The sequence below is a fragment of the Tenrec ecaudatus genome, chromosome 2 (assembly GCF_050624435.1).
Source record: "Tenrec ecaudatus isolate mTenEca1 chromosome 2, mTenEca1.hap1, whole genome shotgun sequence".
NCBI classification, from domain to species: Eukaryota; Metazoa; Chordata; class Mammalia; order Afrosoricida; family Tenrecidae; genus Tenrec; species Tenrec ecaudatus.
In genome coordinates this window covers 209,793,097-209,818,498 of record NC_134531.1, presented here as the reverse complement: position 1 = coordinate 209,818,498, position 25,402 = coordinate 209,793,097, and the positions used below count along the sequence as shown (strand labels likewise).

Sequence of the window (25,402 nt, the reverse complement as noted above, 5' to 3'; positions counted from 1 at the left end):
GTCCTGCTATTAAAAAATGATTACCAAGTTCTCAAACTTCACGTGAGACCAAGCACACTCCAGAATCCCATTCTCCTCGGGCCATGCTCGAGGACACGCGCGCTGACGCTGGGCCACACTCGTGGACTCTGGCTGGCACTTCCCATTCCCCGTGGTGGCAGGACGGCCCGTGGGGAGAGACCCTGGAGGAGGCCGGGCAGTCTGCACACGAGCTGTGCCGGGGGCATCCAGCGTGGGCACTGAACAAACACCCAGAAGACCTTTGGGAAATTAAAAATCTGTTTGCAGGGTTGTCCTCTTTAAAGAAGCCGTCTTCTTTAGTGACATACATTTCTTCGGCTCGTGGCTTCTTTGGAAGCCGTGCTTGCTGTGGGAGGGCCCTGACTGGGAACCCTGTCTTTGGGTATGTTTTGAAAGCCCCCGGGAGCCATCACTCAAGAAGAGGCGGCAGCGGTGCTGACAGCGGGCGAGAGAGTGGCCTCACCCCCGAAGACGCAGGGCCACAGCTCCAGGTGGGTGATGGTGCTTGTCCTGAGGCACAGGTGACTCTGGATTGGCCCAGCTAATTGGGAATTGGGGTCAGAGCTGATTAAACCTTGAGGTTGAAGACAAAGTTCCTCTCAATCCTCTTAGCCACTGGAGAGTGGCACCGGGCCCCTAATGTACTTGAGAAAAGAGAAGAAATGTCCTCTGCCACTGGGGTTGTTTGAATTTTAAGGTAGACTTTAAACCCCTCCTGGCTCCTCCCAAAAGCAAAGCATGGACCTTGCAAAGGTACTGCTTAAGGTTCTTGGTAACTGCTTCTCAGAACCCAGGCGGAAGGGCTCAGCCACACGTGAACCTTTCTATTCTCTCCGTGTAGTTTGACTACAAGGCTATTGCTGATCGGCTGCTGGAGACTACCGGAAAAAACATCCCTCCCTTCAACAGGAAGTGTCTGGCAAGACTAATCAAGAAGTAAGTGATTTGGGTAAAGGAGTGTCGTCTGACCAGTCTCCTTCAGGCTCAGTCTTTCGTTACCCGGGGCTGTAGGACTGGCTGTCACCCCAGGCTTAACTTCGTCCTTTCCTCCCCGCCCTTGTGGTGCTATTCTCAGAGATGTGATGGAGGAGGGCGATGGGAGGTTGATGACATGCAGTCCTTGGAGCTGCTGTAGGATAATACAGAAGGAAGTCTTCGTGTCTCCAACCCGGAGACGGAGAAATCGCTGCAGGTAAATGCAGCCTCGAGGTGTGCGCTCTTGAGGTGCTATTGCGAGAGGTGAGGACTGAGCGCCTTTCCCCTCTGTCCTCCTGGTGTGGCCGCCTGGAGCATGTGGTTAATTCACTCGCCCGTGTTGATGCCACGGCGGCAGTTTTCCTGTGATTTTGCCGCAGGGTCGTGTGGCCGGTGAGTGATCACTTTCTGTGAGCCAGGCCCTGTTCTGAGCCCCCAGCTAGATTCACTCCTCTCATGTTAAGAAAAACCCGATAGGTGGTGTGCATGGTGTTCCCCGAGGTGACAGACCTACTCAAAGATCAGGGCTATTGAAGGCTGGGGCTCCCCTTCCCCTCCCCACAGAGCTCTGATCCTGCATCCTCCTCTCAGCCTCGGGTGCTTGCTGCATGCTGCAGTGCACGGAAATGGTGCCCAGAACAGTGCTGGCCATTTCTCCACTTGGGAGGAACCGAGGAGGCCTGACTGAAATCTTAGAGGTCTGCATCATTTCTTCCTTCAGAAGCACGCCAGTCGGCTTTATTTGGGGTGCAAGGACAGGAGTCTTTGATCGCCTTGTCCTTCATGGCATTAGTCATCATGTCCCGGGGCAGTGTTGTCTTTCGCCTTCCACCTTCACATCCCTTCGTTCCAGAGTGAAATGCTCTCCCTTTCACCTCCCCTCCTGGAGAAAAAGGAAAGTGCATTGGAAGAAATCCAAAACTCCTATTTCCAGAGTATTGCTAGAAGTCAAATTCCTTTTTTTTAACTTTGTGTTTGGAATTGGGTAAATGTTTACCAAAAAAATCTATTTTCTCTTTAAGCAATTCACACATATATTGTTCCCTCTCATGGATTGCCGTCTGAAAAACCCCACCACTCTTCCTACCTGTGTTTCCTTTGTTGCTCCTCTCATAACCCTTCTCCACATCCTTGCGGAAGGGCTGCTCCCTTGGGTGAGTCTCCCTTACAGGTCTGTTGGGCAACCAGAGTGGATCCATTCCAGACCTGAAATGGGACTGGGGATTCAAGGCTTGGGGTTCTGCCAGTTTCCAACCCATAAACCTAGTCTTTTTTTATGGTTGGGAATTTTCTAACCAGGAACTTTAACAGCAATCGGTGACCGGCCACTATCTACTTGTGGTCGCAGGGTCATAGAAAAGCCAGATTTGATGGCAACAAATGTGCTTGACACTTGGATGGATGGATGGATTGTGATAAGAGTTGTACGAGCCCCCAATGAAAAGTCAGATTTCCTTACAAACTTTTAAATTTTTATTTTTATTCATTTTACTGGGAGCTCTTAAAGATATGAAAACAATCGCTACCACAATCCGTTTCAAAACATTTTCTTCTTGAATTTGTTGATATCAGCTCTCCTTTATCCCTTCCCTCCCCATTCTACCCCCCAGGAACCCTTATTTTTCCCCCTGTAATAGTTTGGGGGGGGTGTGATGTTTCACACAATCCAGTATATCCATTCTCATAGAATGCTGTTGTTCAGTCCCATCTAGTGGGGTTATAGTCTCCTCAGTGCTACCAGCTCCCTGTTCACCCCCCACCCTTTTTCATTTGAAATGGCTTCATTGAAGTAGTGTTTGTACAGCACACCTGTTACCCTCTTGCCTGTTTTTTGTTTTTGTTGATTTTCTATACTGCCATTTTAAGACCTTTTATTTGTTATGATAAATATATAGGTAATAAAACCCTTATCATTTCTAAAAATTTCCATGTATACAGTGCAGCGGCAGATGTTTGTCATGTGGTGTACTTTCCTAAGTTCCATAGGCGTTCAGCCTGCCATACGTTGATTACCTTTTCTTTGTTTTCCCCTCTGTGTTTTTCAGATTCCAAGATCTTTCTGAAGGTAAGAAAGGGCAGAGTTGCTAACTGGAAGCCCGGCAGTTCAAACCCACCAGCCGCTCCACAGGAGAAAGATGAGACTGTCTGCTCCTGTGAAGCTTTGTGCCCTTAGAAACCCCATAGGGCTTTCTCTGCGTCAGAGTGGACTGGATGGCAGCGGGTTGCAGGGTGTTTGTGGCAGCTGCTGAGAAGTAGTATTAAAAGTAGTGTTTCAAGCCCATCTCTTAAGCATTGGTGGCCCTTACACGCGCGAACAGAGGCCACCTGAGCTTGTAGACAAAAGCTTCTGAAGTAACTTGAGCGTCCCCTTCACCACCCCTTCAACATTCCCAAGACCCCAACCAAGCCAAGCTCAGCTCTTCCTACCCCTGCTGGGTGGGGACAGTGCGCTCTCCTCTCGTTTGCAGGGGATGTGGCTGGGTTCTCCTGACTGTTTTAACAAGATGAGCTTTAGCCAAAGGCCCTGTCTTAAAGGAGATTGGGTCTCCTGGGCACCCTGGCATTTTGCTAGTCCCCCCAAATCCCAGGGCCCACTGTCTGCCACCTAGTCAGTTCTGTTGGACCAGGAAAATGGCGCGGTGCCACCGCACACCTGCCAAGTGGGCCATGACTTTTAACCGAGACACGAGTCTGTCAGTGTCACCTGTGGGCAGTAGCAGGTCTAGGACAGAAATCGGGCTTCCAGACCTGCCTCGTGCAGTGGGCGGGCAGCGTCCTAGAGGGCTGGGGACTGACGGCGTGTGTGCCGTCTCAACAGGCAGGGTCCCGCAGCTGCCTGTAACCAAGAGTGCGTCTGCTGATGAAGATGGCCATCCCGCCGGTCACGGAGGGAATAAGAAAAAGGGACATAAACCTGCAGAGAAACCCCACTTGGGCAAAGAGAAAGGTATGTCTTGAAGCTGAAGCTAACCCAAAGGGATGGAAAGCGGGGTGTGGCAGCCCCCCAAGGCCTGGGCCTGCCTGGGCCATTGCAGGAAGCTCTAATGAGCCAGGGCCTGCAGGCATGGAAAGAACACAGGCTCGGTCTTGACCTTGCAGTTTCTGCGCCCCCGCTCTTCAGCCTTAGAGCCTCTCCTTCCCCTCAGTGACATTTCCAGGGGCAGCAAGCACACAGGGGGGTAGAGACTGGGCGGATCCGACCCTTAGCGAGTGGTTTCATTACCATACTAGGAGGCCGTTTTTCAAACCCCTCCAATATCTGAATGTTGCTCCCAGTCCACTCGTAGCGAGCTACGCCCGAGGGCTGTTTCCGCAGTTCTTCACAGCTGTGCAGGCAAAGAGCAGAAGCAAATGAGAAAACGGTGCGGTTCGGGCACACCGCCCAGGAGGACAGAACGCCTCTTGGCCGTCGAAAGGCAGGAGACCCCATCGTCAGCAAGCCCTAGCCATCGTCCCCTCTCCCGTCGCTTTGTGTCTTGCAGGGAGCGCGTGCGTGCGAGCGGAGGAAGAAGAAAACGCAGGCAGCGCTCCCAGGAGGAAAAGGAAGAAGAAGAAGAAGAGCGCCCCCCAGCCTGAAAGCTTACACCCAGGGCCCAGCACCGCCTCCCCCGGCGAGACGGAGAGCCAGGAGCCAGGGGAAAGTCAGAGGAAAGAGGAGAAGCTCCCAGGTGTGGTGAAGCCGGGCCCAGAAGCCAGCTCCACGGAGCAGGGGCCCTGGGAGCGTCCCCCGGCCATCACCGCCTGCAACAAGAGGAAGCGGCCCAGGAAGAAGAGCTTGAGGGCCCAGGAAGGGGTCCTGAGGTTCGCAGGGCCACCTCCAGAGAACAGGACTCCCAGCAGCCCCAACCAGGACTGTGCTCAGGCTCCTGCCGCCCACAGCCCCCCCACGAGTGGCGCTCAGGGTCTGAAGAGGAAGCGGAAACTCTCGGTCAATGGCAGCAGCCTGTCCGTGCTGGCCTGGCCCCCCGCAGGGAAGGGAAGCCTTGAAAGCAGCCCCGGGGAGGCAGGGGATGGCCAGGGGGGGAGGCTAAAGAAGAAGAAGGGAATGCCCGGCCTGTGTGCCCTGTATGCCATGTCCAGCACGAAGGCGGCCCTCTTGAAGAAGAGGAGGAAGGTGAAAGAGAGGCTGCACTTGGCAGAACACAATGGCGTGTTGGAGCCTGGAGCCAAGCAGTCCCGCGTGCTGGTAAGGCGAACCTGAGCCCTGGGGGACTGCGGCCGTGCTTGAGGACCACTCGGGGCAGCAGGGAGAAGGACGAGGCTCTGCCCCGGGAGAAGCCGACAGCTTCAGGAACCCCGGATCAGCTCTCCCTGTCCTCAGAGCTCCCTGTGCGTCGGGGGGTTGTGGCGACCTCCCTGGGGCCCGGCATGTTGGCGTGGTGGGGGAGAAGCCATCAGTTAGACCTGGTGCTAGTCTGTAGGTCGTAACCCTGTAAGCATCCCCAGGAGAGTGGTCCTAGCGGTCCTTGCTGCCGCCTCCACTTTTCCTGCGCCAGGTCCTGTAGTTGAGGTGGTGCCAGGGCTGGCGTCCACCTGGGCATGCTATTCTCCAAGGCCAGGTGGGCATGGAGCGGGCAGACTGCATCCCCACCACGTTGATCATTAGCTGTCAGCCAGTGCTGGGCCCCTCTGGCAAAGAGAAAACCTAGAATGTTCTGTCTAGCTTATCTTGTTCGTGAGAAGACCCTTGCCACTTAGCTCTCTGGTCCCAAATGGGAGTGGGGTCGATCTCACTGCCTGCTCTTTCTCCAAAACCAAGCTCGGTGCCTTGGAGTCAGGCTGCCCCCGTGGGTTTCCCGACACTGTCCATCTTGACAGGAGCCAAACACCTCATCTTTCTCCTGCAGAGCAGCTGATAGGCTTGGCGGCGGCGTTTTGGTTAATGGCAGAGTTCCTTCCTGCCTACCCTGAGTATTGAACGCCTCACGCTCTTGGAAGCCAGGGCTGGTGTGACTCCCTCGCTTCCCTATGGCGGGACGCCTGCCCCACACAGGAAGACTGCTTGGCCCCTCTGGGCGGCGGGTGGTCCCCTAGCACCTCCATCCCCACACAGCTCCTCATTGCTGCGCGGTCGTGCTTGAGGCCAGTCACAGTGCTATTGGCTCACCGCAATCCCAGAATTCCCACGTTTGAATCTGTGTGCATGTGTGTACATACACCTGCATGAGTGTGTGTGACTTACAAGCATCTACCACTTCGGGACTTTGTTTTTTAAGTTTGAAAACTAAAAGCAGATGCCCCTAAAGCCTGACAGTGTTGCCCTTGCCTCTGCCCCGCGCCCACTACCTGGTGCTCTGTACTGGGAAGACTGGGGAAATGCCCGCCATGGCGCCACCAGAGGCCCAGTGAGTGCCCTGTGCATGCCTGCAGTGGGCCTCCAGATCCAGCTCGGGCTTCCAGGCACCTTCTCACAGGCCAGTCACGAACAGTTGGCGCTAGCCGACTTGCCTGAGAGTGAAGTCTGCCTCCGAGTGCATGGGAGGCAGGCAGTCCTGGCCTGGCAGCCTGCCTCTGAGACCCTGCGGGCCAGTTTTTTGGGACATGTGAAGTCAGGCTCCATCCATGAGTTACGACTAGGTAGCAATGGGCTTGTTTGTTGTGGTTTTCCTCTGATCAGAAGCAAGATTATTTTAGAGATGTCCTTTAAAAGGCAAAAGTAGTCCAAACTGGAGGTGTATGTGTGAAGGCACAGATAATAAAAGCGGGCTGGTGTTTGGGGAAGACAGGAAGCCTGTGGGCTGTTGAGAGTTCCGGTCATTCAAGTAGGCTGTGTCCTGCCAGACCAAGAGGTCTTGGGAGGAAGTCGTAAGGTGGGCTTGTCTTAGCTGGTGGTGGCCTCTGTCTCATCCTGGCCACATCTCACCTCCTTGCCCTTCATGCCCTGTGACAGTGGAGGAGGCTCCGTTGCGTGGCTTCACACAGTTCCCTGCTTGTTCACTAGGGAAACGGTGGTGCATTCAGCCCACTGAAGAAGAAGCAGCAGCAGCTGAGGGTGGAGAACGACTTTGTGAAGTTTGACACCCCCTCCCTGCCAAAGCCTGTGTTCTTCAGGAAAGCAAAAAGCACGGCTTCCCTCTCCTTTCTGAGCCCCACAGTCCAGGTATGTCCGGGCTCAGTGGTGTTTGCAAAATGTCTTTGACACCTGCAGCCTGTCCTTGTGCCCTCCCAACGCACGCCTCGTGTGGGTCTGAGGGGGCAGGCCCTCGTTCTCGGCCTGACCTTCACTGGTGCTTACTGCCCCACTGCCCTCTTGGCAGACTCTGTGACCACTGAGCCCTGCCCAGGAAAGGGGGGCCCTGGGCCAGGTCACTGCTGTAGTAGAAAGCCCAGGCTGGCTTTGGGCCCCCGTCCTCAGCCATGCAGTCGGGTGAAGATTCTTTCTGGGAAGGTAGTAGTATAGAGTCTTAGGCCAGGTGTTCCCCTCTGTGGGAGGAGGTTCGTCTCCTGGGGAAAAAGCAGACGAGGGAATGCCAAGGAGACCGGGTGGGCAGCAGAGCAATAGAAAGGGCAGAGTTCCTTCCAGAGCCACGGAGGGCATCCTGACCACTGCTGTTGGATGATCTGATGAGGTGCCGGCTGGTGACGTCTCTGGGACCCAAGGTTTGCCATGGGCAGCCTCCAGAGCAGGGTAGGGCCAGGCCAGATGCAGAGGCCCAAGACCATTGGGAAATGGTGAGAAGAAAGAACTGCTTAAACAGCAGGACACTGGTGGGGCAAACAGGCCTATGTTAGTGATTACACCGGAGCCCTTTCAGGGACACATCAGCTGACAGGCCTCACAGAGGCCAGGTTCCTGTCACAGTACCAGAGCAAAGATGGTAGACATAGAACTAGAGGACTCACACGGGAACGTGGGCCGCACCCTCACTCACTGAGAGCTGCTCCGATAGGATTTTTAATCATTTTATTGGGGACTCATACAACTCTTGTCACAATCCATCCATCCATCCATCCATTGTGTCCAGCACATTTGTACATTTGTTGCCATCATCTATTCTCAAAACATTTGCTTTCTCCTTGAACCCTTGGTATCAGCTCCTCATTTTCCCCCTCCCTCCCTACTCCTCCCTCTCTACTCCATCCTCCCTCATGAACCCTTGATAATTTCTAAATTATCATTTTGTCATACTTTGCACTGTCTGACATCTCCCTTCACCCACTTTTTTGTTGTCCGTCCCCCAAGAGGAGGTTATATGTAGATAGATCCTTGTGATCAGTTCCCCCTTTCTACCCCACCTTCCCAATATAGCCACTCTCAGCACTGGTCCTGAAGGGATCATCTGTCCTGGATTCCCTGTTTCCAGTTCCTGTCTGTACTAGTGTACATCCTCTGGTCTAGCCTGATTTGTAAGGTAGAATTGGGATCATGATGGGGGGGTGGAAGCGTTTAAGAACTAGAGGAAAGTCGTATGTTTCATGGTTAGTACACTGCACCCTGACTGGTTCGTCTCCTCCCATGACCCTTCTGTAATGGGGTGTCCATTTACCTACAGATGGGCCTTGGGTCTCCCAATCTGCACTCCCCCTCATTCACAATGATTTGATTTTTTTTTCTTTGATGCCTGATACCTCATCCCTTCAATATCTCATGATCATACAGGCTGTGTGCTTTGCTTCTTCCATGTGGGCTTTGTTGCTTCTCAGCCAGGTGGCCGCTTGTTTACTTTCAAGCCTTTAAGACCCCAGATGCTATATTTTTTGATAGCTGGGCACCATCAGCTTTCTTCACCACACTTTGTCTTCAGCAATCATGTTGGGAAGGTGAGCATCATGGAATGCCAGTTTAATAGAACAAAGTATTCTTGCATTAAGAGCGTACTTGAGTGGAGGCCTGATGTCCATCTGCTACCTTAATACTAAACCTATAAGTATATGCACATAGATCTATTTCCCCATCCTCATATGAATATATTTACATATATACATGCCTTTATTTAGACCCCTATAAATTCCCTTTGCCTCCTAGTTCTTTCCTCTATTTCCTTTTACTTGATAGGAAAGAATTTGGTTCATTTGGACAACTCCAGAATCCGAATGCTTCCAGGGTCATTGCACACAAAACAGTGGGGACAATCCTCTCCGAGACAAGACAGAACTCTGGCATGAAATGCGAGGGGCTTCTTTAACAATGTGTGCTGCCTGCTTCCTGTTCTTGGAGAGCTTCAGACACCATGAGCGTGCTGGGCCCACTGCCCTGCCCTCTGCACAAGCAGAGAGACAAGCAGAGAGCTGAGGTCCCATGTATCGCCATGAGTACCCGCCCTGCCGGCTCGGGAGAAGGGTCCCCTCGCCTGGAAAGCACTTGTGGTAGCACAGGGCTGGGGAACCTGTGGGGACAGGGTCTCGGCAAGGCTGAGGGATTGCCGCCCTCGAGGAGCAGAAGGCAGCAGTGGGCAGGCCCTTCGGCCCCTGTGCTGTGTGCATGCCTGGTGAGCAGCTCTTTTGTGGGTTAGCAGGTCTCCCCCTGAGTTCTCAGGGCCACCACAAAATAGTCCCAGCGCCTCAGGTTCATTCCTTACACCCCTCCTGTCATTTGCCTTCCACAGTTAAACAAAACCCCATCCAGTGCCAAGAAGGTCACCTTCGGGCTGAACAGAAACATGACTGCAGGTGAGTGCAGTGTTGGCATTAAGAGGCACTTCATCAGGGTACAAGGTCTTCTCTGAGAATGGTGCGGGTGGGCTCAGCAGCCCCTGCAGGTTCCTGAGTCAGATTGAGCCCTCAGGGGGCCGTGTGGGTGGAGAGGAGTGTCTGGAAGCCCCTGGAGGGAAATTGGTAAATGGTGTTGAAAAGAGCCATCTTCCCAGAATGCTTAGGGTCATCTCAGGGAGGCCTGCAGAGTTGATAGGTCTATCCCCTGCGGCTGTCACTTTGCTCAGGGAAACCCCTGCTGCCTGGGGGGAGAGGGAGGAATAAAATGGGTGGGGGCCTTCAAAAAGTTGGTGGGAAGCGGGGTTAAAAGCTAGTGGTGGTCCTTTCCAGTCTGTAAGTATACAGTTAACTTTTCACTCGTTTGTGTGACCTCTGTGCCTCTCTGAAGCCTTATTGCCACCCCTGCACTTGGTTCGTCTGACGTGGCTCCTGCACAGAAGGTAGTGGGAGTGTTCCACAGCCTTGTTCAAGTCCCCCCACCTAGGATGAACTGGCTGCTCCGAGAGGCCCCGATCAGTGTGTGTGCACGCAGACATGCAGACTTGGCAGGCCCGAGGTGCGGACTCCGCCCCCACGGCTTGGGCGGTTGAGCCCTGGTCTGTAGCCAGAGCGAATGCTGGAGCTAAGATTTCTCCTGCGGCTTCACTAGTCAGCCCTATTCCTCAAGCCCCTTCCCATCAGTCTGTCCTTAGGACAGGGCACCCTAGTAGTACCCCTGCAATCTGTTAGAGTACTGAGGCTTCAGACCGCCAAGGCCCTCGAGGCAGATTCCTTGGGGGCATAACTGGTCCTTGTGGATTAGCCTCCCTGTTTGCACTTCCCAAAGTGCTGAGGAATGAGGGAGAGATAACAGGACGGGCATGGACTGGTGAGACCCGGCTCCAGGGGACACGTGAGGCAGAGGCCTCTAGCTAACTAATGCAGGCCTTTTTCCATATGGGGCAGAATTCAAGAAGACAGACAAGAGTATCTTGGTCAGTCCTACGGGTCCCTCCCGAGTGGCCTTCAATCCCGAACAGAAGCCCCTCCATGGGGTGCTGAAGACCCCCACCAGCTCTCCCTCCAGTACTACTCTCACCCCCAAGACACTGCTGGCCAGCCCTCCAAAGAGAAGACCGACGGCCATGGATTTCTTCTGATCGAACTGCTGGACTCCTTTTTCAAGACTGCTTTTGTACAGAAAATGCTGTAAATTATAACTTTTCAAATGTGGGTCCTTTTTTATTACTTTATAACTCCCCCCAGCTGTGAGCTGGCCCCACGGGGCCCAATGTGCGCTCTGACTCAGCCAGGGCTTTATTGCGGAGGGTAGCCCCCACGGCCCCCATTGTCCGCCTCCAGACAGGCAGTGTTCCATGAGAACAGGGCCGAGGAGCACGCTGATGCAGACATTTCAATAAATGGATGCTGTCCGCACATCTAAAGTATGGGATGTCAATTCCTGGCCGGCTCACGGTTTTGTAGAACTGTGGTCTCTGTCCATGTTTCCCGATACCAGCTGGTTTTCCGGGGGTATTTAGCCCGTCTCATGCTGCTTTTACAAAGCATGCAGGGCTGGGTGCGTGCTCTGTGGGCAGGCGTTCGACCGCTTACTGATGGGGTGATTCTTAATGAATCAGCAATTCCATCTCGTTTTTCTACTTGTAGTCAGCAAGGGGGCAGCCTGTTGCACCTGCCCGCCTCTGCCGTGTTTCCCTCCCTACTTTGCTACCTCTACGGAAGCCCAAAGTGTCTTCATGAGGAGAGCCAGCACCCCCTTGAGGTCCACGAGGACCCCAGGTCCTGGGCGCCACCGTGTCCCATTGAGCTCACTCATTCGTCCACGACAGGGTCTCTCCAAGACAGACTTCCTCCTCTGTAGGTAAGCTTAGGCTAAAGCAGCCCCCCTCCGGCTCAGTGATGGTTGAAGCCCTGCGTTCCCTGTGAAGTATAGGAGAGGGGAGCCCCTGGGGAAGGTCTGTGCTTGCTTGCTCGCCCCCTCGGAGTCTCAGGTCACTATTTGTTCCTGGCCACTCCCCTGACCTGCTAGCTAAAACCCTGCACTCGCAGGTTTTCCTACGTCTAGCTAATGACCAAAAGCAGGCCTGGGACGGTGCTCCAACTTCAGTTGATGAGACAGAAGCCTGAGTTAGAGCAGAGCTTAACTTGAGGCGCACCTTGTTTAAGGGTACAGCCCACCGTGGGCCTGAGCGGTGGTCAGTAAGAGGCAGATTCTGAACACAGCTCAAAGCCCACTAAGGGAAGTCCCCCAAGCTCAAGGTGCTTTCTCAGCAGTTTGCACGGTCATGAATTTGAGAGGTAAATCCACACCCGAGACACAGTGCTTTCCCAGCCAGCCCTCTACCAAAGGGAAAACGCCACTGACGCCCAGTGACCAGATAGGGCTTCTAAGACTCCAACTCTACGGGAGCAGACGGGCGCATCTGATCCTCCCTCCATGGAACGGCTGGTGGTTTTGAACCACTGATCTTCCAGTTAGTAGCCATCAGACCTCAGCTCTCTGCTCAGGGATCTGGAAATTCAAGTTGCCTCCCTCCCTCCCTGCTGGTCCCTCCCAGCTGGCCCATAGAGCTCCCGTAGTAGCTGCTCCGTCACATAGCACAGGGGAGCCCATGGAACGGCTAGGCCACTGGATGAATTTGGTTTCATTCATTCACATAATCAAAGACGAAGACTTCATTCATGACTGTTGAGCAACGAGTTGGTGTGTCTGGTAGGTGGACTTCCTGACAGAGGCCAGGGGCAGATGAAGTGTTCAGATCATGCGCTGCCTGAGAGAGAAGTGGTTCCCACTGTGCAATTGAGTGTCCAGCGTCCGGTGGCTGCGTGGTGTCCCGTGTGCTGCTTCTTGACAATGCATCACATTCATAACCCAAATCGAGATGTGGGAGAGTACGAAAACCTTTTTAACTTCATGTGGGAAAGAATTGACTCATCGTCCTCAAATTACTTTCCTGGTGGTTCTTAGTGCATCTTTAAAAGTGCATCATGTTGAAAATATATATGTAATTTTTTTGTAAATGAGTCCTGTAGAAGTGTGCCGGTGTGACCTGGGGGTGTTAGAGATCCCATCGTAGTAAGACACCCCTGAGATCAAAACAGCGAGTTCATTCTCTGGACTGTCATGGGCACTTCTCTGCCCAGTGGTCTCAATCTTCTCTGTCTCCCCTTGGGCCCCAGTGGGACACCCTGTAAGGACACACCTTAAGGACACACCTCCCATCCAAATTGTGCCTGTGAGATTTTACCCAGGAGGACGGCCTCGGCCTGTCTGTCCTTCTCTAGGTCTGTATTTCCTCCATTTGTGAGTAAGTCACGGAGTTCTGTGGCTTATTTTCTCAATGCCTGAATTTTGGCCATGAAGGGGGGAAGAAATCCTTTTTATCCTCATTACAGAGCCACTGAAAAAATAAGATCTCATAACGAAAGCACTTACATTGCCACTTTTCTTATAGACGCATGTTATTTTCCTAGATAAAATTGCCAAGGGTGCTTGGACATCCAAACAGGGAAATTAACACTGGCCCTCTGACATCATAAGCGTTTTGTAAAATAACCTCCCCGGCCCACCATCAGGGTGGTCAGTTTTGTACAATGTGGCAGTGGTTTTACCTCTCATCCCTTTGAACTATGAACTGAAAGCACAATGAGAGGTCCACAGAAAATCTGAAGCTGTGTCCCATCTCGCTTTTGTACGTATTTTCTCTGAATTTCACTGACAGTGGGCAAGGATGATTTGTTTATAACCGTTTGTATTCGTGTGTCTGCAGTGTTTGTCAGTTACCTGTCAAAGCCAAGTCCAATAAAAAAAAAAATTCTGTCTTTGCCCTTGGATCTGTACTTGATACTGTATGCATAAAAGCTCGCCTCTGGGTGCTGTGAGGTTGTAGCTGGGTTGAGGAGGTGTGGGCACTTCCCAGACTGTTAGCAGAAGCTCCCTCAGCCATTTGCCTTCCTCTCTGTGTCTGCTATCCAGAGCTGACAGGAGCTGCTCTGCGCACCTCCCAGAAACCAGCGTCGGCTCACGCATGGGGTCTGCCCTTCAGCAGTCTAGCACAATCTAGGGATTATATTATCTCTTGCTTTAGAGGCACACGTCCTCCAAGGCTTTATCTTCCGTTGTCATCTGGGTCCCAGACAAATCCACAGGTGGGGCATGTAACCCATAACAACTGACAGGAGGCCTGTGACCCCAGGCCTCTGTGATGGGACCATATAGTGCCTGGGCATGTGTATGCACTGTGATTTATACGTTCTTCACAGTGGACGTGCCAATGCCCCATCTTTGCCTATTAAGAACAACCTTATCTGTTAGGAACAGTCAACTGGAAGCTTGTGTTCTTCGGCTTGTAGACATAGGGAATACTTGCCCAGGTGAATGCAAACATCCCAGGAAGGGTTTGCTCTCATCCCAGGCCTTTACTGCCTCTGCTGAGTTCTGGCTCAAATTGGAGCACGGAGCTCCGCTTGTGAGCTACCTCTTTCTGAAGGTTTTGGGAGTCATGGGAGGGCTACACCATTCCACTACCACAAATCCCTGATCGCACGGAAAGCATGTCATTTCTCAGCCAGTCCCCAATTTCTCACACGCATCCCCATGCCTACAGCTCAGCCTTCCGCCATCAACTGGCCGCCTCCTCTGCTCCCACGTGCCCTCCTCGGTGCCCTCAGTTCTACATTCTCATCTCTACACACCATCCAGCTCTCACCTCCACTGGCATGCTCAGCCCGAGCTCCGTCTTTTGCATGGAGGAACTCGGCAGTCCTGGCAGCAAACAGCTTTGCACGACAGGAGCTGCCCTCTTGAAGACGAGTAAGAAGCATCGCGAATGCTCCAAAAACGGGCATACGCTGGCCAAGCACTCATTGCCATCCCGAAGTATACACACTCCGGACTCTCAAACCCCACCCTGCCCGTCACCCACCAGCCTGGGCAGAGAGCAGTATTCCACCTCCCCTCTCATCATACCCAGAATCTGGTACACATTTCAGCCAGCCAACCATTTGTTTCAGGTCCCTAACGTCCTGGTGCCCATGGTTTCGATCGCCCATATCACACACAGCTGTTTATATTCCCTGATTAACAGAGCCCTACCACACCATAGCATAACCTTGTCTGTCCAGCCAGCCCCCACTGTTCGCAGGACTGATTCCCTGGTCTGTAAACCCCCCAATGCAAACACAGGGATGAATCCCGGTGATTTTCTGGCTTCTTGCTTTCCCTGTGTGGGGAATCGTGTTAGTCTGCGTAGACTAGAGAACTGTATCCAAACGGACTTAGAACTGCTCCATAGGGTTTCCGAAACTAAATCTCTACAGGAGCAGACAGCCTCAGGACTTTGGCCACTGGCCTTGCAGGGAGAAGTTCAACACCAACCCCACAGCTCAACCAGAGTACCTTTCTTTGGAGACGGTGTAAAATGACCGTTCTCCCTTCCATGCTCTAACAGTGGATCCCCTACACAAACTGTCCGCCCAGCAAGGGCTTACTGAGCACCCAGGAGGTGGCAGGCTTGGCTCTGCTGGAAAGGCAGTAGTCCACACGGAGAAAACATTCTGCGGGCTCTCTTCATTTTCTTAATGTTCTTTGAAACTTGTGATCCATTTTGTCCAGGTCCAAATACTGTGTGTGCTGGTGCATTTGGGTGTCATTTTCTACAAAACCACTGCCTCGTCCCAGGTCCCCAAGATTGGTGCTTATGTTTCATATAAGGGTTTTTATCATTTAGCTTTGACATGTTCCTTTTCTGCACCCCACTCTTCCCACTTCCACCAAACACTGGCTCCCCCAGAGCCACCACTTTGGAGCTCCCCAGTGTGGTGAGCTGGAGCCATGTGAAATCAACCCTGCTTCCTGGGTGTGGGGGGGAGAGAAAGGGGGGGGGGTCCAAGAGATTGAGTTTAGTTACATGGCCAGTGAATCAGTCAATTGGGCTGATGACACCCCCAGTCAAAACCCGGGTGCGCACCCTGGTGGGCAGGGCCAGGGGGTGAGGTGTTCTAATTCCATAGGGAGAGGACTGGGGAACTCCATTTGTGAGGACCCTCCCAGACCTTGCCCCATATCTTTGTGTGTCGCTCTTAGCTTGATGATGACTTGCTACAGTAAAACTGTAATCAAAGCCTAGCACTTTCCAGAGTTGTGTGAGCTGTCATGACCTGTTGAACCTGAGGAATAGTGGGGACCCCAGAACTTAGAGCCAGCGGGTCAGAAGTGAGGGTGGCCTGAAGAAAGCAGGATTGCGCCTTACACCCACAAAGCCTGGTCCAATTTTGGATCACTGTCAGAATTCATGGCAGCCCCCAAAACACATAGCTGAAGGTACCTGAGGAGCACACATCCCCCGCCTACCCTTATTTCTTCTTAACAGCATTGCGTTTTTGTGATTGGTTGCCTTGGGACTGACCCAGCAAGGGGGAGGAGAGGGATATGGAGCTGGCCTTTACCACTTTGTCATGGGACCACTGTGAAGAGCCCAGGGTGTGTGCTGAGCCAAAGGGCCACTAGATCGAAGGGGATGTTGGTAGGACAACCCCAGCCTCAGCTGGCCAGCTCCAGCTGGCTGTGCCACACTTGATGTCCAAGACTCAAGATCGCCAAGAACAGCATGATGTACACATGGGCAGTGGGTGAAACACGACTTTACTCACACAGAGAGGCAACAAAGCAAGGGCGGCTCCAATAGCAAGCATCATCCCCATGGCCGGCAGGTCCCGCTCCACAGCAGGGGCCTTCGGTGATGGTGTGCACAGGCGGCCCCTGCTGCAGGGCCCCAGTCCCTACCCCCAGGAGCACATTTTAAAAACCCACCGCCATCCACCCAGTCTATGCTGACTCACAGAAACCCTGTGGAATGGGAGAAGTACACCTGTGAGCATCTGAGACAACTGTTTATGGGAATAGACAGCCCCGACTTTCTCCAAAAGAGCAGCTGGTGGTTTTGAACTGCTGACCTGGTAGTTAGCTCACCAAGTAACCACTACACCACCAGGAACAAGTAGCAGTGGAGTTTGCCAGGTGCCATAGAACACACATAAAGCTTTGCCAAGCAGTTGCTGGGAATGTCAGCACGTGCCTGGGCACAGGACAGGAGGGGAGGTATGCGCATGCGCAGAGAGCTGTGTGAGCGCTTGGATGCTCAAGCTTTGGGTTTGTAGACGGTTTCAGTTAGCAGCGGGAGTTCTAAGTCCCTTTTGACGACGTAATTTAAAGGTCCATTTCAGTTCTTCCTGACAGTTAACCTGCAGTGTTGAAAAGCTTGCTCTCAGGACACTTCCCTTAATGGAAATTGAGGTACCAGGGCCACATGGTCAGGAGTCCGGAGCCAGGTGGTCAAAGTGTCATGTCCCAGAACCAGCCCTGGAAACTTTCCTCATCTGCAGCTTTGTACCTAGCCTAATCATGACCCTCAGCTCTGTGCTTCTGTGGTCCCACCGTGGAGAGCTGTAGAGAGGATCACGAACACTCCAAAATGGCCATGCTTTTGTCAAGCACCAACTTCTGCCCAGGAGACTCCCAACACGCGAGCTCCAGTGACTCCGCCACTCCCCAGCGTCCAAGCCTGGACAGCCAGCTAGAATTCCTCCTTCCCGCTCAGCGCAAGAAATGGTCGGGTGCACTTCATCTCAGTCATTCAGCAATTACTTTCACATCCCCAAGGTCATGGTGCCCGTAGTTTCTGAAGTCCGTGTCACCAAAGACGACCTATTACCTGATCTAAACAGAGCCCCACAGTGACCCCATAACAGACCCTCGCCTGTCCAGCCAGCCACCACCAGATGGATCTGTAAGTGCCCTCATGCATGCAAACAAACGAATGGCTCTGATTGGCTCCAGGTTTTCAGCCTCTCTGCCTCCATTTAGAGCAGCGGTTCCCAACCTGTGGGTCTTAGCTCTTGTGGGGGTCAAGCAGCCCTTTCACAGGGGTCGCCTAAGACCATCAGAAAACACACAAATATTTCACAATATATAATTTCATATTGTTTTGTGATTAATCAGTATACCTTAATTATGTTCCATTTGTAACAAAATACATCCTGAATATCAGATATTTCCATTACAGTTCATAACAGTAGCAAAATGACAGTTGTGAAGTATCAACGAAAATAATGTTATGGTTGGGGGTCACCACCACATGGGGAACTGTATGAAGGGGTCGTGGCCTGAAAGGAGGGTTGAGAACCACTGATTTAGAAGGAGTCTCTCCCTTTCTTGGACTTGAGCCCAAGCAGCAGTGATGAGTTGCTTTGCCATTGATCATGGTTCCCTGTGTCCCCTACAGTCCGTGACGAGCCAGAGCCGTGCATCCTTTAGATACTATTATGGCGTCTGGGGTCTTGACCCCACTGGAGAACATGGCTGCTGTGGGATGTGGTTTGGGTCAAGAAGCCCTGGAAAGGGGGTTGGCATCAACTCCATGGCAGTGAGTTTGGTTTGGGTACCTTGGAGTGTCCAGGAGCCCTGCAGTCGTAATGTGTTATGCATGGGCCTGCTAACTGCAAGGTCAGTGGTTCAAAACTACCAGCGGCTCGTCCCCAGAGATTAACGTTCTACTCCCCATAAGACTGACAGTCTCGGAAACCCCTGGGGCAGTTTTACCCTGTCCTATAGGGTCATGATGAGTAAGAATCGAGTGACCTAGTGCTGTAACTAAAAACCCCTACTGCCCATCTCTGGGTCTGGAGCCAGCTGGGCACTGACTGCACAGGCAGGCATAGACTTGACCACACCCTTGTCTCTGGGGATTCCCAAGAGTCTGTTCTTTCCTGACAGAGGCAGCTGAGCTTTGGGTACTGTGCAGGGTGTGGACCTGGCAGACTACAGTGATGGGTGCTGTCTGCATCATCTTCTCAAAGACCCTGCCTCTTCCCAAGCTTCATTCTCAGCCACCTTCCACCGCCACCTTTTGGATCTACCTAGGACTCCCTACCTGAGCGACACCAAGTGGATTCTGACTCCTGGTAACCCCATGAGTTCAGAGCAGGACTCCACTCCAGTAGATCTCAGGGACAAGTTTTTCAAAACAGATCTCCAGCCCATTCCTCCCAGGAGCCTCTGGGTGGACTCAAACCACCTACGTTTCTGTGAGCAGCTGTTAGCATTGAATTGAATCTCCTTGAAATATGTCTTGTCAATCCTAACTCCTAGCTACACCGTGACTGTAATCCCATTTGAGAACAGGGATTATTTTGTGAATGAGTCCCTGTCAGTAGAGGGGAGGTGTGAAACTTAGGAATTTGGGGCTATATACAATAAGACGGACTGGCATCAAGTTCATTCCAACTCTCAGCAACCCTGCAGGGCTAACTCTGCAGAAGTAGAAAGCCTCATCTTCCTCCCTTGGGGCTGTTGGTGGTTTCAAACCGCTAGCCCTTTGGTTAGCAGTCTAATATAGAACCCCAACCCCCACCCTCCTCAGTCAGTGCCGTGGAGGCACTTGGAATAGCAACCTTACAGGATGAAGTATCATGGTTCCTGGCGTTTCCCAGACCACCTGGGGGAGCAGAAAGCAGCATCTTTCTCCTGCCGAGGGCCTCCAGGTGTGGTGTTTCTGTGAGAGCAACACTGGATCACTCGTGTGCGAGATGCTGTCAACACCCTGATACAATCTCATCCCCTCTTGGTAACTGGTGGGTATAAGCCCCCCACTAGAACCATTCTCCCACCTCCCACCCCCCACCCCAAGGGTGTCCTGAGGGAGAGCTGGGGCAGGCCGCCCGATCCCATGTGAGGTTATTATGGGTGTTTACAGACGAACGCTCAAGCAACCCAGTCTGTACTCACTGTATGCAGACCAAGACATTATTAGTCGATGTTGCAAAATTGGGCGTCTCAGAAGACAGCACGGGCACCAGCAATTTGCACGCATTATATTCCTCAGTTCGTGAGTCCCTCGGTGGCTGAGTACTGGAGGACTCCTTTCTTCTCTGGCAGCTGCTGGGAGCCCTGGTGGTGAAGGTCAACAGTCCAAAAGCAACTCAATCCAGGAGAGAAAGACGGGCTTTCTACTCCCATAAAGAGTCGCAGTCTCACACACTCCCAGGGGAGCTCCGCCCTGCCCTGTGGGGTTGGCATCGACTCCATGGCAGGGAGTTTGGTTTGGGTTTGCTGCAGCTTCTAGTGGCCATTGAGTCCCTCCCCTGGGCCCTCATTGGCTGAGTACAAGGACGTGAATAGTCTCCCGGAAGCTGCCTACTTCCTTAACTTAAAGTTTGACCTGCGAGCAGACTCCCTTCCTCATGCAGTACTTCCCTCAGGCGATTGGCATATCAGCCATCAAGTTCTTGACCTTCGTTCCCCTAATTGCTGATGGACCAGTTTGGGACGTAGTGCTCACAAGGACATCATCAGCCGACTGCATTTGCCATGTAAGCCACCCATCCTCCACATCCTTCCAAATATTGCTGAGGTCAGCACGTTCCAGGCTAAAGCATCAGGTAGGCGTGACCTTTGCAAGGGCAAGTAGACAGAACCCCTGGAATCAACTGTATTGTTTTACCAAACCCCGAATTAAATACCGTGTTTCTACAAATGAAACATAAGCCAAAGCACAGTTTTGTTTAAAAACACAACACTGGCTTCTCCCCACACCCTGGTCCAGATGGTGGCTCTTAGTCACCCTTCAAGCCTGGAACTAAACACACACACACACACTCCCCTGCCCCAAGCAACACACACCCATACCCGCCTTGGCTCAACTTTCAGCCAAACAAGGGGTAAACTGAGCAATAGCACCCAGGAGAGAAGCCTTCTTTAGAATGATCTGCGTAGGAGACCAAAGGGCAGCGTTTCCCAGGGATCCCGCTGAGAAGGCAAGAAGAGATAGGAAAGGGGCACGAGTGAGAGTGAGACTCGGCGGGAAGAAGAGGGGAGCGTGCTGTGAGGCTGTGGGGATTGCCATCAACTTCATGAAACCAAATGTGTCCCAATTGTCACATGGAAAAGCGCGTTGCTCTGGAAACGATCCCCAAAGTCACACAGCAAAAAGTTTCAAAAAGAAAGAAAACCACAGCACTGAACCACAGAAACAAGTGGACATAGAACCATGTTCCGAATGTGCAGAACATACATGAACCAGAATGTTCCGCTGGTTCCGGAGCTTTCAGCCAGAGAACTGCTGGGGGAGTTAAGGAAGCACATGGCAGCCGCAAAGCAAGAGAATGTCCACTCACACCGTGGGTGACACGCTCATGTGGAACGGTTAGGTAGCTCTAGCATACGGATGGGGAATGTCCGTTAACGCATGCCCAGAGAGCCAAGCATGGAACAAGGAGTGGTGCGCTGCACATGCTCAGAGGCTCAGGCTTCCCGCCGGTGGGCATGGGTGGGCGTTAAACCTGGATTGGCCCGCCTGGGTCAGGTGAATTCAATTCAGCCAATGGGGTCACTCAGGGGTCATCCACCACGCCTCCCCGTGGAATCCTTGAAAAGGCAGGAGCCTAGAGTTAAGAGAGAACTTTGTCTGCATGATGCTGAGCAGCCTCCGCTAGGCTAGGCTGCATAGTCAGCAGGAGTCCTATGGGTGCCGGGTAAACCTGAAACTTCTTCTAACTCTCATAAAACTCACTTGGATCACGTACCAGGCTTCGGTGTGAATTCTTTCTCGCACAGAGCCAAGGACCGAGGTACAACTCTATCTCCAGAGAGATCTAACAGAACCCCCTCTTCCTCCCTCACCCGCACTCTGAAGAAAGATGGTCTTGGAGAGCTGACATTCAGAGCATAGCTTTGCAGAGGGGGGAGGATGCCAGTGAGAGCCCAACATCCATCTGCAGACTCCCCATGGGGGTTATGCTCCCATCGAATTCCCCGGGGATCATTGGCCCAGGGCATTTCAAAGTGGATTACTGCCACTCCGTCAAGCAGCCCTGGGAGGTTTTCCTGGGTGTGTGATTACCCTTGGGCAAGGTCAATAGTTGGAAACCACCGGCTGCTCTGAGGGAGAAAGACTCAGAAACTCACATGGGCTATGAGTTGGCGACCATTCATGGCAGTGCGTCTGATCTTTGGTTCTGGGTGGAGTTTAGAGTACTGAAGTAGAATAGTCACAGCTATCTGTACCAACGGAGGTGTGCCTGGCCCAAACCAAAGTATTTTCCATGGCCTCACATGCATGTGAAAGTTGGACACGGAATAGGGAAGCCCAAAGCAGAATCGATGCATTTGAACGGTGGTGCTGGAGAAGAATATTGAAAGTGCCACAGATGCTAAAGGACAAAGCATTCTGTCTTGGAAGAAGTACGGTCAGAGTGCCCCCATAGAGGCAAGAACAGTGAGACTTCGTCTCACATATTTTGGACACAGTGTTAGGAGAGACCATGCTTGGTAGAGAGGAGGGGCAGCGACAAAGAGGAAGGCTCTCAAGGAGAGAGATCAACACAGTGGCTGTGACAATGGGCACAGACATAGACACACTGGGCAAGGCAGGGTTTCTTTCTATGGTGCATTGGACCATTATGTGTTGGCACCGACTCAGTGGCACCTGACATCAGGGCTCTTCTACCAGTCTTGGTTGGAGGGCCCTGTACCAATCTGGTAAGCTCCTCTGTCTAGCCTAATAATGTACGTGTCCCAGTCATGGTTCCAGTTCTCTAGTCCTGCCTGCAACTGTGGTATCTGATCTGCTTCCAATTACGCTGCAGTAACGGGCGCTTACCCTCGAGTGTCCTATTTAAGCTACTGGTTATCTGTAGACCCTTCGAGACCATTATGACTTTATGCTAATGGTCTCCCTATCTAGATATTTGGGATCTCTCTTGTCCCTTAAAACATAAGACTTTTTTTTTTGGATTCCTGAAAGGGCAGAAATAAAGTGCTACAACCTGTGTAGTGGCTTAAAACTCAAAAATCAATTCTCTCGTAGTTCTAGTCCAAATTCAAGATCCCCTTCGGGCCCTCTCTGAAGGCCCTATGGGAATGTCTTTCTTCTCTTGCAGCTTCTAGGAGTTCTGGTGACCTAGTGGTTGCCCATTGGGCTGCGATCCACGAGGTCAGCAGTTTGAAACCGATCTCCACTCCATGGGAGAAAGATGGGGCTTTCAACTCCCATAACGAGTTACAGTCTCAGACACTCACAGGGGCAGTGCCCTATGGGGTCAGCATTGACTCAGTGGCAGTGAGCTTGGTTTTCTGCAGCTTCTGGTGACCCCAGGTGTCTCAAGAAGTGTGGGTGCATCACTCTGATCTCAGCCTCCATCTTCACATGGCCATCATCTTCCACCCACCTGTCTGTCTCTCTCCTCGTTAGTAGCACCCCTGAAATAGGATTAGGATCCACCCGATTCTACTATGTTGTGTTAGCCACCATGGAGTTGCCCATGATTCATGACAATGGAACTAAATTCTGCCCTGTCGTGCATCTTCCCAATGACCAGGTATGGGTAAAACTTTTGCACTCTGAGGTTTTCATTGACTGATTTTCAGACATCAATCACCAGGCCTTTCTTCCAAGCTTCTCTTAGTCTGTAAACTCTAGTGAAGCCTGTCCAGCATTATAAAGTTGCCCCAGATATTGGCTCCCATGTTCTGGAGCATTGAGTCCAATTAATAATCACTCCAAGTAGAACAGAGAAAAAGGAAAGGCTGGTTGATTAGTTAAGAGGCTAGCCAATGAAACTTCATACAGCAGCAAGGCTGTTTGGTGCATGCTAGAATTATCCCAAATTTCCAAATAATGATATCATCTAAAATAATTATAAAATATTTTTAACGTTACTGCTACTGAGTTGGAGTAGGGTAGAATTGTTCCTATGAATTTAGAAACAGTACTCCACAAAAGTACCTCTTCATCTATGTGGGTTAAATAGTTTTTATTATTATTATTAAATACTTTTATTGGGGGCTCTTAAATCTCTTATCAAAATCCACTGTGTCAAGCACATTTGCACATATGCCGCCATCATCATTTTCAAAGCATTCTCTTGTCACTTGAGCTCCTGATATCAGCTCCTCGTTTCTTCCCCTCCCTCCCCAACCCGCCCTCCCTAACAAACCCTTGATAAGTTAGAGATTATTATTTTCATATCTTACATCGTCCTCCATCACCCCTCACCCACTTTTCCATTATTCATCCCCCTGGGAGGGGGGTTATAGATTGATCCTTGTGATTTATTTCCCCTTTCTCCCCCTACCCTCCCCCAATCCTCCTGGTATCTCTACTCTCCTTGTTGGCCCTGAGGGGTTTATCTATCCTGGATTCCCTGTTTTGCAGGCTCTTCTGTGTAGCAGTGTGTATGTTCTGGTCTAATCTGATTTGTAAGGTAGAATTGGGGTCATGATAGTGGGAGGAAGACTCCTCTGTAGGGGGTTGTCCAATTGTCTACAGACTCCACTCCATGCTCCCCCCTGCTGCCCCCACCATTCACATTGGGTATGATTTTGTTCTGGGTCTTAGATGCCTGATACTTGATGCCGTCGACAACTCACGATCACGCAGGCTGGTGTGCTTCTTCCATGTGGGCTTTGTTGCTTCTCAGCTAGATGGCCACTTGTTTATCATCAAGCCTTTAAGACCCCAGACGCTGTATCTTTCAATAGCCGAGCACCGTCAACTTTCTTCACCACATTTACTTATGCATGTGGGTTAAATATTAAGATAGATGACAAGATACAAAAAGTCATAAAGTCAGTGAACACATAAAACATGGGGAGTCCATGAAAGAAAAATTCAATAACCTGTTATCTTGACATTTAATTTCCAACTGACAGCTCTTTATCAATGACTAAGAAAACTGGAATGGATGGCTAATTGGGCTCCCAAACTCACTCCACACCCACACCATTGAATTTATTCGGACTCATAATGGCCCTAGAACTAAGTAGAATTGTCCTTATGAGCTTCAGAAGCTATACATCTCTACGGGAGAAGAAAGCCTTACCTGTCTCCCGGGGAACAGCTGGTGGTTTCGAACCGCTGACCTTGCCATTTGCAGCCCAGCTTATAACCCACTATGCTACCAGGGTTCTGTAAGGGCCTCCAAAGCAGGATTCAAAAAGCAATTGAGATTCTACACTCTTTTTTTTTTTTAAAAAAAAAACACTTTATTAGGAACTCATACAACTCTTATCACAATCCATGCAGACATCAATTGTATAAAGCACATCTGTACATTCTTTGTCCTCATCATTTTCAAAGCATTTGCTCTCCACTTAAGCCCTTTGCATCAAGTCCTCTTTTTCCCCTCCCTCCCCGCTTCCCCCTCCCTCATGAGCCCTTGATAATTTATAAATTATTATTTTGTCATATCTTGCCCTGTCCGGCATCTCCCTTCACCCCTTTTTCTGTTGTCCCTCCCCCAGGGAGGAGGTCACATGTAGATCCTTGTCATCGGTTCCCTCTTTCCAACCCACTGAGATTCCACACTCTTGCTGAACCCTCAGGAGCAGTCAAAACACACACAATCATAAATGTGTAACAAGATTGATTCTACTTAAACCTGGCTGACTCAAATAAAAACAGCTGCAGTGTTGCACACAGCTCCCAACAGGCACACCCAGCCCCCAGGGACAGAGAGGGGGTGACTCTGTAAGAGGTACATGGACCCACAAGGAAACCCAACACCCTCCCCTCCCCCCAACCCCCAGCATGGAAGGGAAGAATCCTACCATTGCATTCCCAGTGCCTGGCTCTAGTATGAATGCATGTTAACATCTCTAAGACCCTTTTCTACATCAGGCCTCCCTCCTCACCAGTATGGGACTTAGGGCTGCAGCATAGCTTGGTGAGGGATACAACTCAATCCATCACAAACCCAA

At 51.6% G+C, this 25,402-nt stretch overlaps 1 protein-coding gene across 4 annotated transcripts in view; it reads left to right on the top strand.

The window, feature by feature from the left end:
• Positions 1–13,466, top strand: part of RRP1B (ribosomal RNA processing 1B) — a 28,439-nt gene extending 14,973 nt beyond the window's left edge. The window contains exons 9-17 of one of the 4 annotated variants that reach the window (XM_075542238.1): positions 418–512; positions 863–957; positions 1,097–1,213; positions 3,042–3,061; positions 3,815–3,943; positions 4,479–5,182; positions 6,938–7,096; positions 9,543–9,606; positions 10,573–13,466. In XM_075542238.1, coding sequence (XP_075398353.1) covers positions 418–512; positions 863–957; positions 1,097–1,213; positions 3,042–3,061; positions 3,815–3,943; positions 4,479–5,182; positions 6,938–7,096; positions 9,543–9,606; positions 10,573–10,787 — 1,598 coding nt within the window. In that variant the 3' untranslated portion in view covers positions 10,788–13,466. The remainder of the gene's footprint in view (positions 1–417; positions 513–862; positions 958–1,096; positions 1,214–3,041; positions 3,062–3,814; positions 3,944–4,478; positions 5,183–6,937; positions 7,097–9,542; positions 9,607–10,572) is intronic. The other 3 variants (XM_075542239.1, XM_075542240.1, XM_075542241.1) reach the window with 3 other exon arrangements.
• The last annotated feature ends 11,936 nt before the right edge of the window (positions 13,467–25,402 follow it).